Source organism: Ischnura elegans, chromosome 12 (assembly GCF_921293095.1).
Source record: "Ischnura elegans chromosome 12, ioIscEleg1.1, whole genome shotgun sequence".
In the NCBI taxonomy this organism is placed as follows: Eukaryota; Metazoa; Arthropoda; class Insecta; order Odonata; family Coenagrionidae; genus Ischnura; species Ischnura elegans.
Window position 1 is genome coordinate 92,513,241 of NC_060257.1, and position 12,821 is coordinate 92,526,061.

General features: G+C 40.9%; 1 protein-coding gene across 8 annotated transcripts in view; it reads left to right on the top strand.

Moving 5' to 3' along the window:
• The window catches only part of LOC124169667 (piezo-type mechanosensitive ion channel component), a 301,915-nt gene that overhangs the window by 197,421 nt on the left and 91,673 nt on the right, over positions 1-12,821 (top strand). For all 8 annotated transcript variants that reach the window (XM_046548327.1, XM_046548320.1, XM_046548321.1 and 5 more), the window contains 4 exons: positions 4,668-4,763; positions 4,933-5,095; positions 6,181-6,366; positions 8,718-8,893. In XM_046548327.1, the coding sequence (XP_046404283.1) occupies positions 4,668-4,763; positions 4,933-5,095; positions 6,181-6,366; positions 8,718-8,893 (621 nt within the window). The remainder of the gene's footprint in view (positions 1-4,667; positions 4,764-4,932; positions 5,096-6,180; positions 6,367-8,717; positions 8,894-12,821) is intronic.

A 12,821-nucleotide genomic window follows, 5' to 3' on the forward strand; every position in this document is an offset into this window, starting at 1 on the left:
ATAATTCCCTAGGAAGTAAGGGACTGAAAATCAGCAAAATGCAAGCATTTTAGAATATTTAGAGAGGTACTGGCCCTCAGGTATCTAATTTGGAATGCAACACGGGATAACTTTGATTTTAGCCCTTAAATATGTGGACTTCATTTCATGGATTTGTCAACAACTACACCAAGAAAACTTACAAAAGAAAGATCTGAGTCCATTAATTTTACGTTTGGTTGAAAATGGCAATTAAAATTAATACAAACTGACTTCTTTAGGTTTACAGAGAGCATATTCTCTTGAAGCCATTCTTGAAGACTATCAGTTGTTCTAGTTATTTTTTCTTGTAGAGAAAGGTAGTTTTGGGCCTGTATTAATAAACTGGTGTCATCAGCATACAAAATAGTTTTTACATCAGGAAGACTATCTGGCAAGTCATTTACATACAGATTAAATAGTAAAGGCCCAAGGATTGAGCCTTGAGGGACACCATGTTTCACAATTTTTGAGCTTGAAGAAAGCATTTTAATAGAGTTGGTACGGGCATCATAGTGAGAAATTTGAGTCATTTGCTTTCTGTCAGTTAGATATGATTTTATCCAATTGTGTGCGAGTCCAGTTATGCCATATTTTGTTAATCGTTCAAGCAGCAAATCATGTTTTACTGCATTGAAAGCTTTTGTCAGATCTATGTAGAGTCCCAAAGTTTGATTTTTGTCATCAATAGGTACTGTTTAAAGTATCATTAAGAAACTCATACAATGCATCAGTGGTTGACTTATTTTGTCTAGATCCAAACTGAGAAGAAGTGATGGTTGCATTTTGGTTTAGAAAATTGATGAGACGTCTGTGCATATTTTAAAAAAAAATCTTTGAGAAGCCTGAGAGAAGACTAATAGGTCTGTAATTGTCAGGAGTATAGGAGAATTGTCAGGAGAGGAGATAATACCTATGGAGAAAAATTTATTGCAATTGAGCTCAGCAATAATGAATGATGAGAGTAGCTTTCAGCATTCTACATATTTACAAAGTTAAAAGTTGGGTAAAGAGTTTTATAGTTTTGGGATACATGAGAATAATCAACAAATTTCAGGTGGAGGCAACTTACATGCCACACAACATGTCTTACTGCATGTGGTACCACTTGAGATTGTACGTGATACTCACTGTATTTGTAGAAAATTGTCAGTAACTTTAGTTTACTACTGTGCTTTAATTCTACCAGCTAGACTTGAAACAAGTCTATGCTGTAATGGTAATGTGTAATTTTATCTGCATTGTAGATAAATCATACCATGTAATGCTGGAAACTGTTAAATAAGTCAAACTGCACTTTTTTTTCATTGGGCCATGTGGATTTGAAAAAAAAATCGATTTTTCCAATCTGCTTTCCTTGTGCATACAGTACACTGCTGATTAATTATCCAAATGGGCTAATGATGGGGAGGGACGGCACAGAAAACACGTAAAACCCAAAATTTCACTTAAATGTTATGCAACGTTCATAATTTACCTGAAACAAACTAAATTATTATTTATGCAGTTATTCTGTTATTTTAGAGTGCTTCCTGGAGTCAATGAAAGCTTTCTTCGCCAGTTCGCGATCCTTTTTAATGCGGCGATAACATGGTTGTTCTTGTATTCCTACTGATCCATGTACGACATGGTATCGAAAACCATACACCCGAGGCTGTGTGATCACGGATACAGAAAAGTGGTTTGCACGAATACTTCAAAACCGCTGACCAGAGAGAGCTTTATTGGAAGTTCTTTTATGTTTCAATCAACTTTGGGCAGAGAGAAGCTTCCCACCGTCCTGGCGCGAATCTATAGTTATTCCAATTTTAAAACAGGGCAAGGATAAATCTGATCCGAACAACTATCGTCCAATATCCCTCACCAGCTGTCTGTGTAAGGTAATGGAAAGAATGGTGAACCGACGACTTGTTTGGTGGCTGGAGCGTCGAAACCTTCTTTCCACTGTCCAATGTGGCTTCCGACGCGGCCGATCGACAGTTGACCACCTTGTCAGGACAGAGAACTACATCCAGGAGGCCTTTGTCCTTCGTCAGCACGTTGTTGGTATTTTCTTTGATCTAGAGAAGGCTTACGACCGGGTCTGGCGCCGGAAAATACTCTTGACGCTCCACAAATGGGGATTTAGAGGCCATCTGCCAATATTCATTGAAAATTTTTTAAAGAACCGCACTTTTAAGGTCAGAATAGGCCGAGACTTATCGCAATCTTATTCCCTGGAAAATGGGGTACCACAGGGCTCCGTATTGAGCGTGACACTTTTCGCGATAGCCGTAAATGACGTGGCGGATTGTGTCAAAGCCCCAACGATGAGCTCGCTGTTCGTGGATGACCTGGCAATCTTTTGCCGGTTGTCCAAACTTGTATCGGTAGCCAGACAACTACAGTTAGCTTTAAATAACCTAGGCAACTGGTCACGGAAAAATGGTTTTAAATTTTCAGCGGAAAAGACCAAATGCGTGCATTTTCACCGGAAGAGAGGTTATTTTGCCCCTCCAGTTTTAAAACTGGATGGCAGACCCCTTCCGTACGTGGAGTCGGCTCGGTTCCTAGGTATGACCCTAGACCACCGATTAAATTGGCGGGAACATATTCAGTTTTTAAGAAATAATTGTCTTAGGACCCTAAATATTTTAAAGTTTTTAACCCACTCCTCATGGGGCGCCGACCACAGCATGATGCTTTTACTGTATCGCGCACTTGTTCGATCCAAGCTGGACTATGGGAGTTTTATTTACTCGTCTGGCCGCGAGTCAATTTTAAGAACCTTGACGATGCTGCACAACACAGGGTTGCGGCTCTCAACTGGTGCCTTCCGCACCAGCCCGGTGCTCAGCATTTATGCAGACGCTGGAGAGCCGCCTTTGCAGAGCCGAAGGAACATCCTGATGTTAAACTACGCGGCAAAAATCTTAGCCTCAAGAGGTCACCGGTGTTTTAACATTGTTTTTAATCCAAAGTTTTTAAGAATTTTTATTATAAGAACGAGAGCCACTAAGCCACTATGTGTACGATTGAAAGAGTTCATCGAAGCATCCGGAATTCAACTCCCGGATGTAGCTCCAATCAGTTACCCCGATATCCCGCCATGGATAATTCCACATCCCAAAATTTATGATGCTTTTAAAGGACTCCAGAAAGAATACTCCACTACCTCAGAGTATCAGTGTCATTTTAATGAATTCGTCAGTCGCCATAAGGGCAGTCGACTCATGTATACAGACGGATCCAAGTCGGAAGCCGCCTGTGCCTGCGCAGTGTCCTCGGCATACCACGGCATCAAGCAGACGAGACTCAGCCCGTTGTGTAGCATATACACAGTGGAGCTCATCGCCATTAAGATGGCGTTGGGGATGGTCGCCGACGATTGCAACCCTTCCACCATAGTATGCACCGACTCAAAGAGCTCGCTGCAATCTATCGCCGCTATTTTCCCGACGCACCCTATTGTGCAAGATATCCAAATCGCTCTATATTATATCTGTAAATGTGGACGCCAAGTGTCGTTCCTATGGGTTCCCGGGCACATGGGAATAACAGGAAACGAAAAAGCAGATGCAACTGCAAAGGCGGCGCTCACGCTGCCGGCGCAGGCTTCGACTACTGTAACCTATCAAGACCTGCAGATGGCCATGCGCGGAATAGTTCTACGGCAGTGGAGTGAGGTATGGACGAACGTAACGAATAACAAACTGAGAATTATCAAACCGGTTACGTCAATGTGGCCCTCTTCTGTTGGGAGGAATCGTAGGGAGGAGGTCATTATTACTAGACTGAGAATCGGTCATTGCGCCCTGACACATTCCTATCTCTTCACCCAAGACAAGATCCCACCTCGATGTGGCTATTGTGAATGTCCCCTGACTGTGAGACACCTCTTGACGGAGTGTGATGAGCATCATATTACGCGAAGCCGGACAGGCGTCAGGGGCAACCTAGAATTTATTCTGGGCGATGACCCTGGCCGCCTATGCCGCGTCATAGAATTCGTTAAGAAAACTGGTCTTGTGAATTCGATTTGATAGGCTCGAAGTTTACATCAATATTGTCAACAGTGCCGCACCAAACTGAAATTATAGTATATGCTTATGTCGCAATTTGATTGCGCGTGGTGCTAATGACCTTGGCTGTCGACGCACCCTTAACCCCAAACCTACTACTACTACCGCTGATCGACATCGGAAACTACACTGTCAGGCACCATCACGCCACATAGTCGCATCTCGCACAAGTTGCCCGGGTTGCAAATGCGCTGGGACGTGTATCCGTGATCGTGGAGTGCAGTCTCTTACTGCGAGGCTTGGAAAACAGGAACAAGGTGCTCCCATGAATGCAGCTAGCACGCGATTGCTTCCGTTTTACGAAATGGGGATTCTAATGGAAATAAGAAGCCTGGTGTATCCGTGGCATGAATGCAATAATTCCGATGATTTTGCGTCCGATTTTATTTATTAAAATAAAGATCGCAGAAAAAATTGAGCGAGAGTGAAAGTGATGCAGAGATAAGCCGCAACCTGGATAATCGGGAGTCTGCTGTATATGTATTTGTGTATGCCCTCATGATATGCTTGCTGTATTAGGAAGAATGTTCGACCAAATAATGCTTACACATTGACCCTCTTGCTTGACACATTCTCTTTTATTTGCAGATTATCCCTGGTATTCAGATGAAAGATTAAGAAGGTTGCAGGAGTGGATGTTTCTTCCAGACTATGTTCATGCACCCCTTGCCTACAAATTAGTTTGTAAGTACCTTTGTTCAGTGCTTCAAATTAAGCAATGAGAAGTAATTGTAAATTATTTAATGGGAACATTCCTTTTACAATTTGCCGTTCTTTGGGAAACACTTTAATTTTGAGGTGTATATTAACTTTTGACATGATAAAAGCTTTAATGCTTATCATTTTTTTCCAGGCGATTTTATACTTTTGCTAGTGGTATGTCGACAGCATTCAGTATTTAAAGCTGAAAGAGGCCCTAATTCGATATCCCATCCAGGTGGCTCCAATCGAGAGACCTCTCTTGATGTCGATGACCCAGGATTAAATCCAGTACCTGATTTCATTTCAAACGTTAGGTAAGGAAAGGGTAAATTCATGCTCTGTTGCTGTTGGGTGCATCTTGAAACTTGGATGCTGAACAGAAACGTAAATCATTACGGTTATTGTTATTTTTAATATTATAGTGTAAATTACTATTTGGTAGTAGGTGTGCATGGAGCACTTGCCGGTTGTTGTGGCCATCTACACACCTGTAATGGACTTCCCTCATCAATTCACAATGAGGCCTACTTCCTTCTATTCTATCTATATTTTTTTGTTTTCAACATCCCCTCCCCAATAAGCACTCGCTCCTTCCATACCTACTGTCTTTTCCATACCTCATCTCCAATCCTTCTCTCCTGGTCTACCATGTCCTGCACTTTTTCATTCCTCTTCCTCTTTGTGCACTCTACTTTCTCCATATTCATACCTCGAATGCCTCCAGTATTTTTTCCTCCTTCTTCCTAAGTGTCGATGTTTCTGCATCGTAAAGCACAGCCCTTCTGATCATACTCTTCAGAGGTCGTTTCTTTAAATTCATACATAATGATATTCTCGTCATCTCTTTCCTGATCATGAGTGCCTCAAGTTTTCCTGGATATAGCATAATTACTTATACCACTTCATTTTTACAGAGTGCGACCCAGGTGTCACTGAATTATCATCGTCTTCAGGTGCAAATTAAAATGATGGTAATTCATTGAAACTCTGTAAAAAAGAAGTGGTGTAAGTAATTATGTTATGTCCGGGAAAACTTATAATGGAATACCGCAGAGTTAATCAAGAGTTAGTGAATTTTGTTCATGAGTGCCTCCTTTTCTAACACAATTCTCTTCCAGATGTCCTCACTGCTGTATCTGTTTCTCTCCAATGTGCTTCTCAAACGGTCAAAGTGCCTTACCTCCTCAAGTTTGTTACCACCTACATTTTTTCTTGATCTCACATTCCTTCCTCACCATTCTTTACAAAGTCACATAAATTTGGATTAAAAAGGACATTTTAGCATGGTTCTCTATAAATCAAGCATACTTAGTTATTGTGCTGATTAAATTAAGCTGATGTTTTGCGTATAAATAAAATGTATACATCTTCAATGAGCATTTTTTTCCCTGTGTTTCAGATCGTGGCTTGACATTGTGAAGAGAGTGGTACTGTCAGCATTTTTTTGGTTCTCATTGGCGATAGTTTTTCTAACTGGCACCAACCGCGTCAACCTCTTTGCCTTGGGGTACCTGGCTGGATCCTTCATATTTTTATGGCAAGGAAACGACTTTTATCTCCGTCCAATGAACTCTATATTAAGTTGGTGAGTAATAATTATGTCTTCTTATTTAATTGAATGCAATGTAAAAGTGTTGTTGAAAATGAGATGTTTGCCATTTATATGCCTCCGTGTTACATACGTATATGTATATGCCTATGTTGAGCCTCTGACTTCCTTTTCAAATATTTGTTCAAGGTTATGAATTTTTGTCATAAATATTGCCATATTTTTTGTTATAAATATTGGTATAAATATATATTCTTTTAGCATTTTAATTAATTTCCTTCATGACAAAAATCTGATTATTTGGTACCACTATGTTTTTTCAGATATTGGAATTTAAATAAGATTCTTCTCTGTATCTCCAATTATGTTTCTCTTCACCAGCGAGGGTGATTCATCTTAGACATCTTACTTTTAAAAAAAAAAGATGCTATCCTTTGGACTTATTTGAGTTTCCTTGGCAGTTCAAAGTAATCTGACTGTCACTAATACATAGTTGATGGAACCAAAATTTGTAGGTTTATATTAGGGATGGACGAATCGAGGATTAAAACAGGAAAAGATGAGGGTTGGATCCTTGATTTCAGGTGTTGGATCTTCAGATATTTTGCGATCCAAATGTATTTTTACTTGCTTGCTACAGAACGCCTGGGAACTGTATTGTGAATATCAGTAATATGCTTTATATGAAAATGCTTTCAGTCCTGTTACTGTGTAATGTGGCTCCAGATGTGTTAATTAGATTTTGAAAGCCCTAATTCTTGACAGTAGTGAGTGATAGGCCATTAAAAATTGCAATTTTAAATTAACTGAATGAACTTGAACTGAATATTAAATTACGAGGGGCATATACCGTATAAGCTTGTGTAAGAGGCGCACCCCTATTTTGAGGATCGAAGCTATAAAGAAAAAAAATTTTGCGACATTTTTTTTATCCTATCGTGCGGTGTTGCAGACGTATGCCTGGAATTTCGACAGTTATCGAAATGTCCTCTTTCAGTACTATTTGAAAGAGGAAATTTTGATAACTGCGGCGGTGATAGCGGCATAAGAGGGGGTAGAAAGAGTTCCGATCCTCTCTTTGCATACGCCATCGCTCTACGTTGCTTGTCCTACTCACGAACAATTTTGTTTAAAAGCTCTCGCAGGAGTATTGCAATAGAATTGCAGCCGTGGAAAATTTTAAGGCAAAACACGACAGGCAAATGGCATGAGCTTTCCCAAGAGATTGAACAACAATTGGGGCAATCTCAGCGCCGTAGGATAATAACCACGTCGTAGATTTAAGGCCCCTTGCACAAGCACCGATTTTGGACGGCCGGTAAAATATCGGCCGTCCACATTCCAATAGTGAACAATGGGAGAGCATTGGAGCTTGCACACGTACCGACCACACGCCGGCACCGGCAAAATGCCGGTTAGCTGCCGGCTATTGTCACTGTGGATCGCCGACACATGAACGACGTCACATGCAAGATCGGACGTGTTCTTCCCTTGCTCCTTCGCTCGTAGCTTTAAATACGGAGGGGAGGGAACCCTCTTCCCCTCGACCTCTCCTTCAGCGCTCTTCACTTATAAGCATTTCCGATTTCTTCTATCCACCATTAAGTCCAACAATGAGCACACTCATTCGAATTTTTTCAACCGCAGGTTGTGACACCAATATTACTATATGCAGTATAAATGCCGCGGGATGCCCACTCGTGGCAATAAATTTAGCGCGCGCTCCGGAGCGAATCACCCCGCGCGATCTTTTCAATGTTCACCTCTGGGGTACCGACGTGACGGCGCGATGCTTGCAAGAAATTCAAACAGGAGCATTTTAAAAATACGTCACTAAGGGAGAAACTCCCCTGCCTGCCGCTTGATTTTGACCCTGGGTTTCAGATGACTTACTCAGGCTGAAAACCAAGGCCACTCAGTTCCCCTTGAACTTGCAACCGGTGAAGGGGAGGGGGGGAAGACAAGAAGTTTGTGTAAGAGGCGCACCCCCATTTTCGGCTGCAATATCTGGGAAAAAAGGTGCGCCTCTTACACGCGCTTATACGGTATAAATAGGTCTCCAAATTTTTTTTAATAGTCAATGAGATTTTTTGCTTATGTATATTAGAAGGTTAGAAACCTTGAATTTTCGGCTATTTTTCAAAGGATTCACCCTCGTGTTTGATGACTTTCCTCATCCTTGTGACAAACTTTTGCATTCCATCCTCCAAACAGCTTCCTGCCCCTTCCCAAGGTTAGAACCGCTTCTTGAACTTTTTTGGCAAATTTATTAAATTTAATTTTTTATATATTTTAAAAACATTTTAAATTTGGATCTCCTTAACCTTAGCCATATTATAAATCTCTTTGATGGCAAGATTATTAATGATGCAGTTTTTCTCTTTTAGGTGGAATTGGCTGCTTGGTTACAATGTTGCCGTCATTTTTTTGAAGAGTGTCATCCAAATGCTTGGTTGTGTTTTTATAAGAGACCTGCAATTGTCAGCCTGCTGGCTGGTTCAGCTCCTGGGGATTGCTTGCATCAAAAAGTTTCCAGATGAAACTTCACTTGCTGGAGTCACTGGTATGCATTTTCGTTTAATTTTATTGAATTCCTTTAAAAAACTGTATAATTTTTCCTTATTAACAGAACTTTTTCAGTTCAGATTTTTTCCCAATCGCCATGTCTGACCCGTAAATAAATGCTCGTAATTTATTTTCTATTATCCAAAAAAAACTGAAATATCTACAAAATGTACATATGATAATGATTAATTGAGTCCATTCATTATGGTTAAATTGCTACTTGTTACTTGTCTTTTTATAGCATGAGAATGGGAAATATGTTAGAACTCATTATTAGATATTCGTGAGTTATGGTCTAGGCTTATTCTTTTCTGGATAGAGTGATATGCAGTGAGGCAGTGGCATAACTATGGGGGGGGGGGTAATGAGGGCAGATATTCCCCCCCCCCCCCCAAAGCCTCAGACGAATAAAAAAATTCTTTAAAGCTATTGTCTTGTTTTGACGTATTATAACTGCATCTGCTTAAAGTTAAATTTCAAGTGCCTAAAATGTGATGTAAAATGTATTTCCAGGCATGCCATTATTCAGCAATTTTACCAGATTTATTTTGGCATATGCAATGAAGCATCATTATTTTGATTCCATTTGATTGATACTTCTAATTGCATGTAAATTTGGTTCATGTTTTATTCAAAATATTGAAAATTATTGCTGCAGTGGATTTTGAATTCTTGATTTTCCTTTTTGAGCCTACATGATGTATTTTTTAAATTATTTTCAGAAAGATTAATGTCTTAATTAATTTAGAAATACCGTATAAGCGTGTGTAAGAGGCGCACCCCTATTTTGAGCATCGAGGCTATGAAGAAAAAAATGTTGCGGCATTTTTTTAATACTATCGTGCGGTGTTGCAGACGTGTATTCGATAACTGTCAAAATTCCAGTACGCCTGGAATTTCTACAGTTATCGAATTATTCTTTTTCAATATTAATTGAAAGAGGAAATTTTGATAACTGCGGCGGTAATAGCGGCATAAGAGGGAGTAGAAAGAGTTCCGATCCTCTCTTCGCATTCGCTGTTGCTCTACGATGCTTGTTCTATTCACGAGCAATTTTGTTTAAATGCTCTCTCAGGAGTATTGCAATAGAATTGCAGCCGTGAAAAATTTTAAGGCAAAACACGGCAGGCACAGAGCATGAACCTTCCCAAGAGCTTGGACAACAATCAGGGCAATCTCAGCGCCGTAGGATAATGACCACGTCGTAGATTTAACGGAACCACACTCGGCCCTCCATCAGCCAATGCCTCTGCCATTTTTTTCCTTTCCGAAACCCCACAGGAAAATAGGAAAATATCAAGTTACAGGGGAACAATGGAAACGTGTTTCATCCCTACCCCATCTCACCAACTGACCTTTTTCAACCTACCAGGTTCAATTCACCTAGTTTCTGGAGGCCAAATGCAAGGTGAGTCACCTACTGAACTCGAAGATATCTCGATAGCTTTCAATAATTGTATGTCACGTACGAGGTTCAAAAAAAGAAAGAGATGTAACGCGACGCATATCTGATAGAATTTAAGTTTTTTAAGCTCTAATTGTTTGACACAAAGATTTATAGTTACAGCAAGGCTACTAATATTCAAAATAGTCCAAACAGGACAATTTCGGAAGAAACAAGCGTAGCATTAGCGCATTCAAATAAGACGAGATGGACTGGAAACTTTAGGCAATGCAAACTGCGTATATCACATTGCTGCGCCTTCGCCCCTTCGCTTTGAAGGGTTGAAGGCAACGACATCACATGCAAGATCGGACGTGTTCTTCCCGTGCTCCTTCGCTCGTAGCTTGAAATACGGAGGGGAGGGAGTGCGCTCCTTCCCCTCCGTATTTCGTTGCTTGCTTCGAAGACGGAGGGATTGCGCTCCTTCCCCTGGACTTCTCCTTCTGCGCTCTTCACTTATAAGCATTTCTGATTTCTTCCATCCACAATTTAGTCCAACAATGAACACACTCGTTCGAATTTTTTAAAGCGCAGGTTTTGATACCAATATAATTTTCAGTTGCAATAATCATCATATTAGCGTCTGAAGATGATTTTTGGAAAATCAGGTCCTCAGCGTAATGGAAATTACTCGGCAAGACAGATGTTGACTGTTAACCAGGTGTTGTAACGCCATTTGTAACCCTCTTACAACTACCCATGCTAAATCTCAGAACCCAAAAGACGAGGGTAGTTCCGTGTTACATAAATTTGCTCGCGACTAGCTAGCAGTGGAGAAATCATTTAATTAAATCTAAAAGAACCACGAGGATTCGTCCGCGACACCTCACGCAAGGGATCAATAAACCGAAAAAAAAAGAGAATCATTTCTATAAAACAAATCGTACCACAACTTGGGCATTTATTTGACAATTGCACCTTTTGGGTCTTCTACAAAATGACAATTCCATTAAACAAAATAAGACTTTCCCTGATCCACACTAACGACTCCAATCCACTGACCCCCAAAACATCACAAATACCCCTGCACTCGACGAACCTCACACACATGAATAAATAAATTGGAGACAAATGTCCACTGAATAGTCCCAAATATGGGTGCCCCCAAAATTACAACAATAAATTGATCTTTCCCCTTTAAACCAAAATAAAACCCACAGCCATATACCTTACGCTCACACACACACAATCATACAACCCACATACTCCGAAGTCCATGCTTCAACACTGAGAATTAATTCACGTCAGGAGAGTTCAAGTTAGGTGTGTCCAGCGGAAAGGTTGCAGGCCGAGAGAGCGATCTCTTTCGCCTCGCTGACTACCTTGCACCCACAGTGTTGCCGTTTTTCTCAACACCACGTAGCAGACGACACAATTTGTCGTCTGTTTGGCCCGCGCGCGCTCTTCTCCATACGCGCGGGTCTTTAAACTGGCATCGCAGTTGGACTGCTGGCCGCCCGTCGTCCAAGTTACTCCGCCGTGGTCAGCCGCGGAAGTAAAGTGGCGATCTTCTTCAAGACTGCCCTCAGAGAGGACCAATCTCTTCGCTGCAGTGCTGCGGCATGCCTGTAAACTTCCAATTCATCTCCCTCTCCTCTCAACATTCATGCTCCACAAACACATAAAAGAAAACAAAGAAAACACATTAACACACATCACACACGTAACGTAAGTGGCTATCTGGCCTCAATGCTCCCCCATTTTGGGACACGCGAGACGATACCGAAGAACAAAAGAAATAAAGTTAGTGGATTGAAGTCCCAAAAAGAACATACATATACATAGTTTCATTAATAATCTCTTTACATTATTTCAATACATAATATTTTTTTTTTTTATACATTAACTTCTCCCACCTGCTCTTCGACCGCCAACCTTCCCGGACGCACTTTACACATTACAGTGTGTCCTTCAACACTACGCGTTTCTCTACGTTTGATAAGCGATTACTATATGCAGTATAAATGCCGCGGGATGCCCACTCGTGGCAGTAAATTTTGCACGCCCTCCGGAGCGAATCACCCTGCGCGATCTTCCATGTTCACCTGTGGGGTACCGACGTGACGGCGCGATGCTTACAAGAAAAGCAAACAGGAGAATTTTAAAAATACGTCACTAAAGGAGAAACTCCCCTGCCTGCCTCTTGTTTTTGACTTAGGGTTTCAGATGACTGACTCACACTGAAAACCAAGGCCACTCTGTTCCCCTTGCGACTTGCGACCGGTGAAGGGGAGGGGTGGAAGATAGGAAGTTTGTGTAAGAGGCGCACTCTCATTTTCGGCTGCAATTTCTGAGAAAAAAGGTACGCTTCTTACACGTGCTTATACGGTAGGTACAAAGAAATATTCATACACATAAAATAGAAGGAGTCTGTAGTTCACCGCTAACTCATTAAGGACTAGTCAGCAGGTGACATCTCTTAAATATTTTATTTTTTTAGCAATATTTTCCAATTTTTTATATGCATATACTCCCAATATTT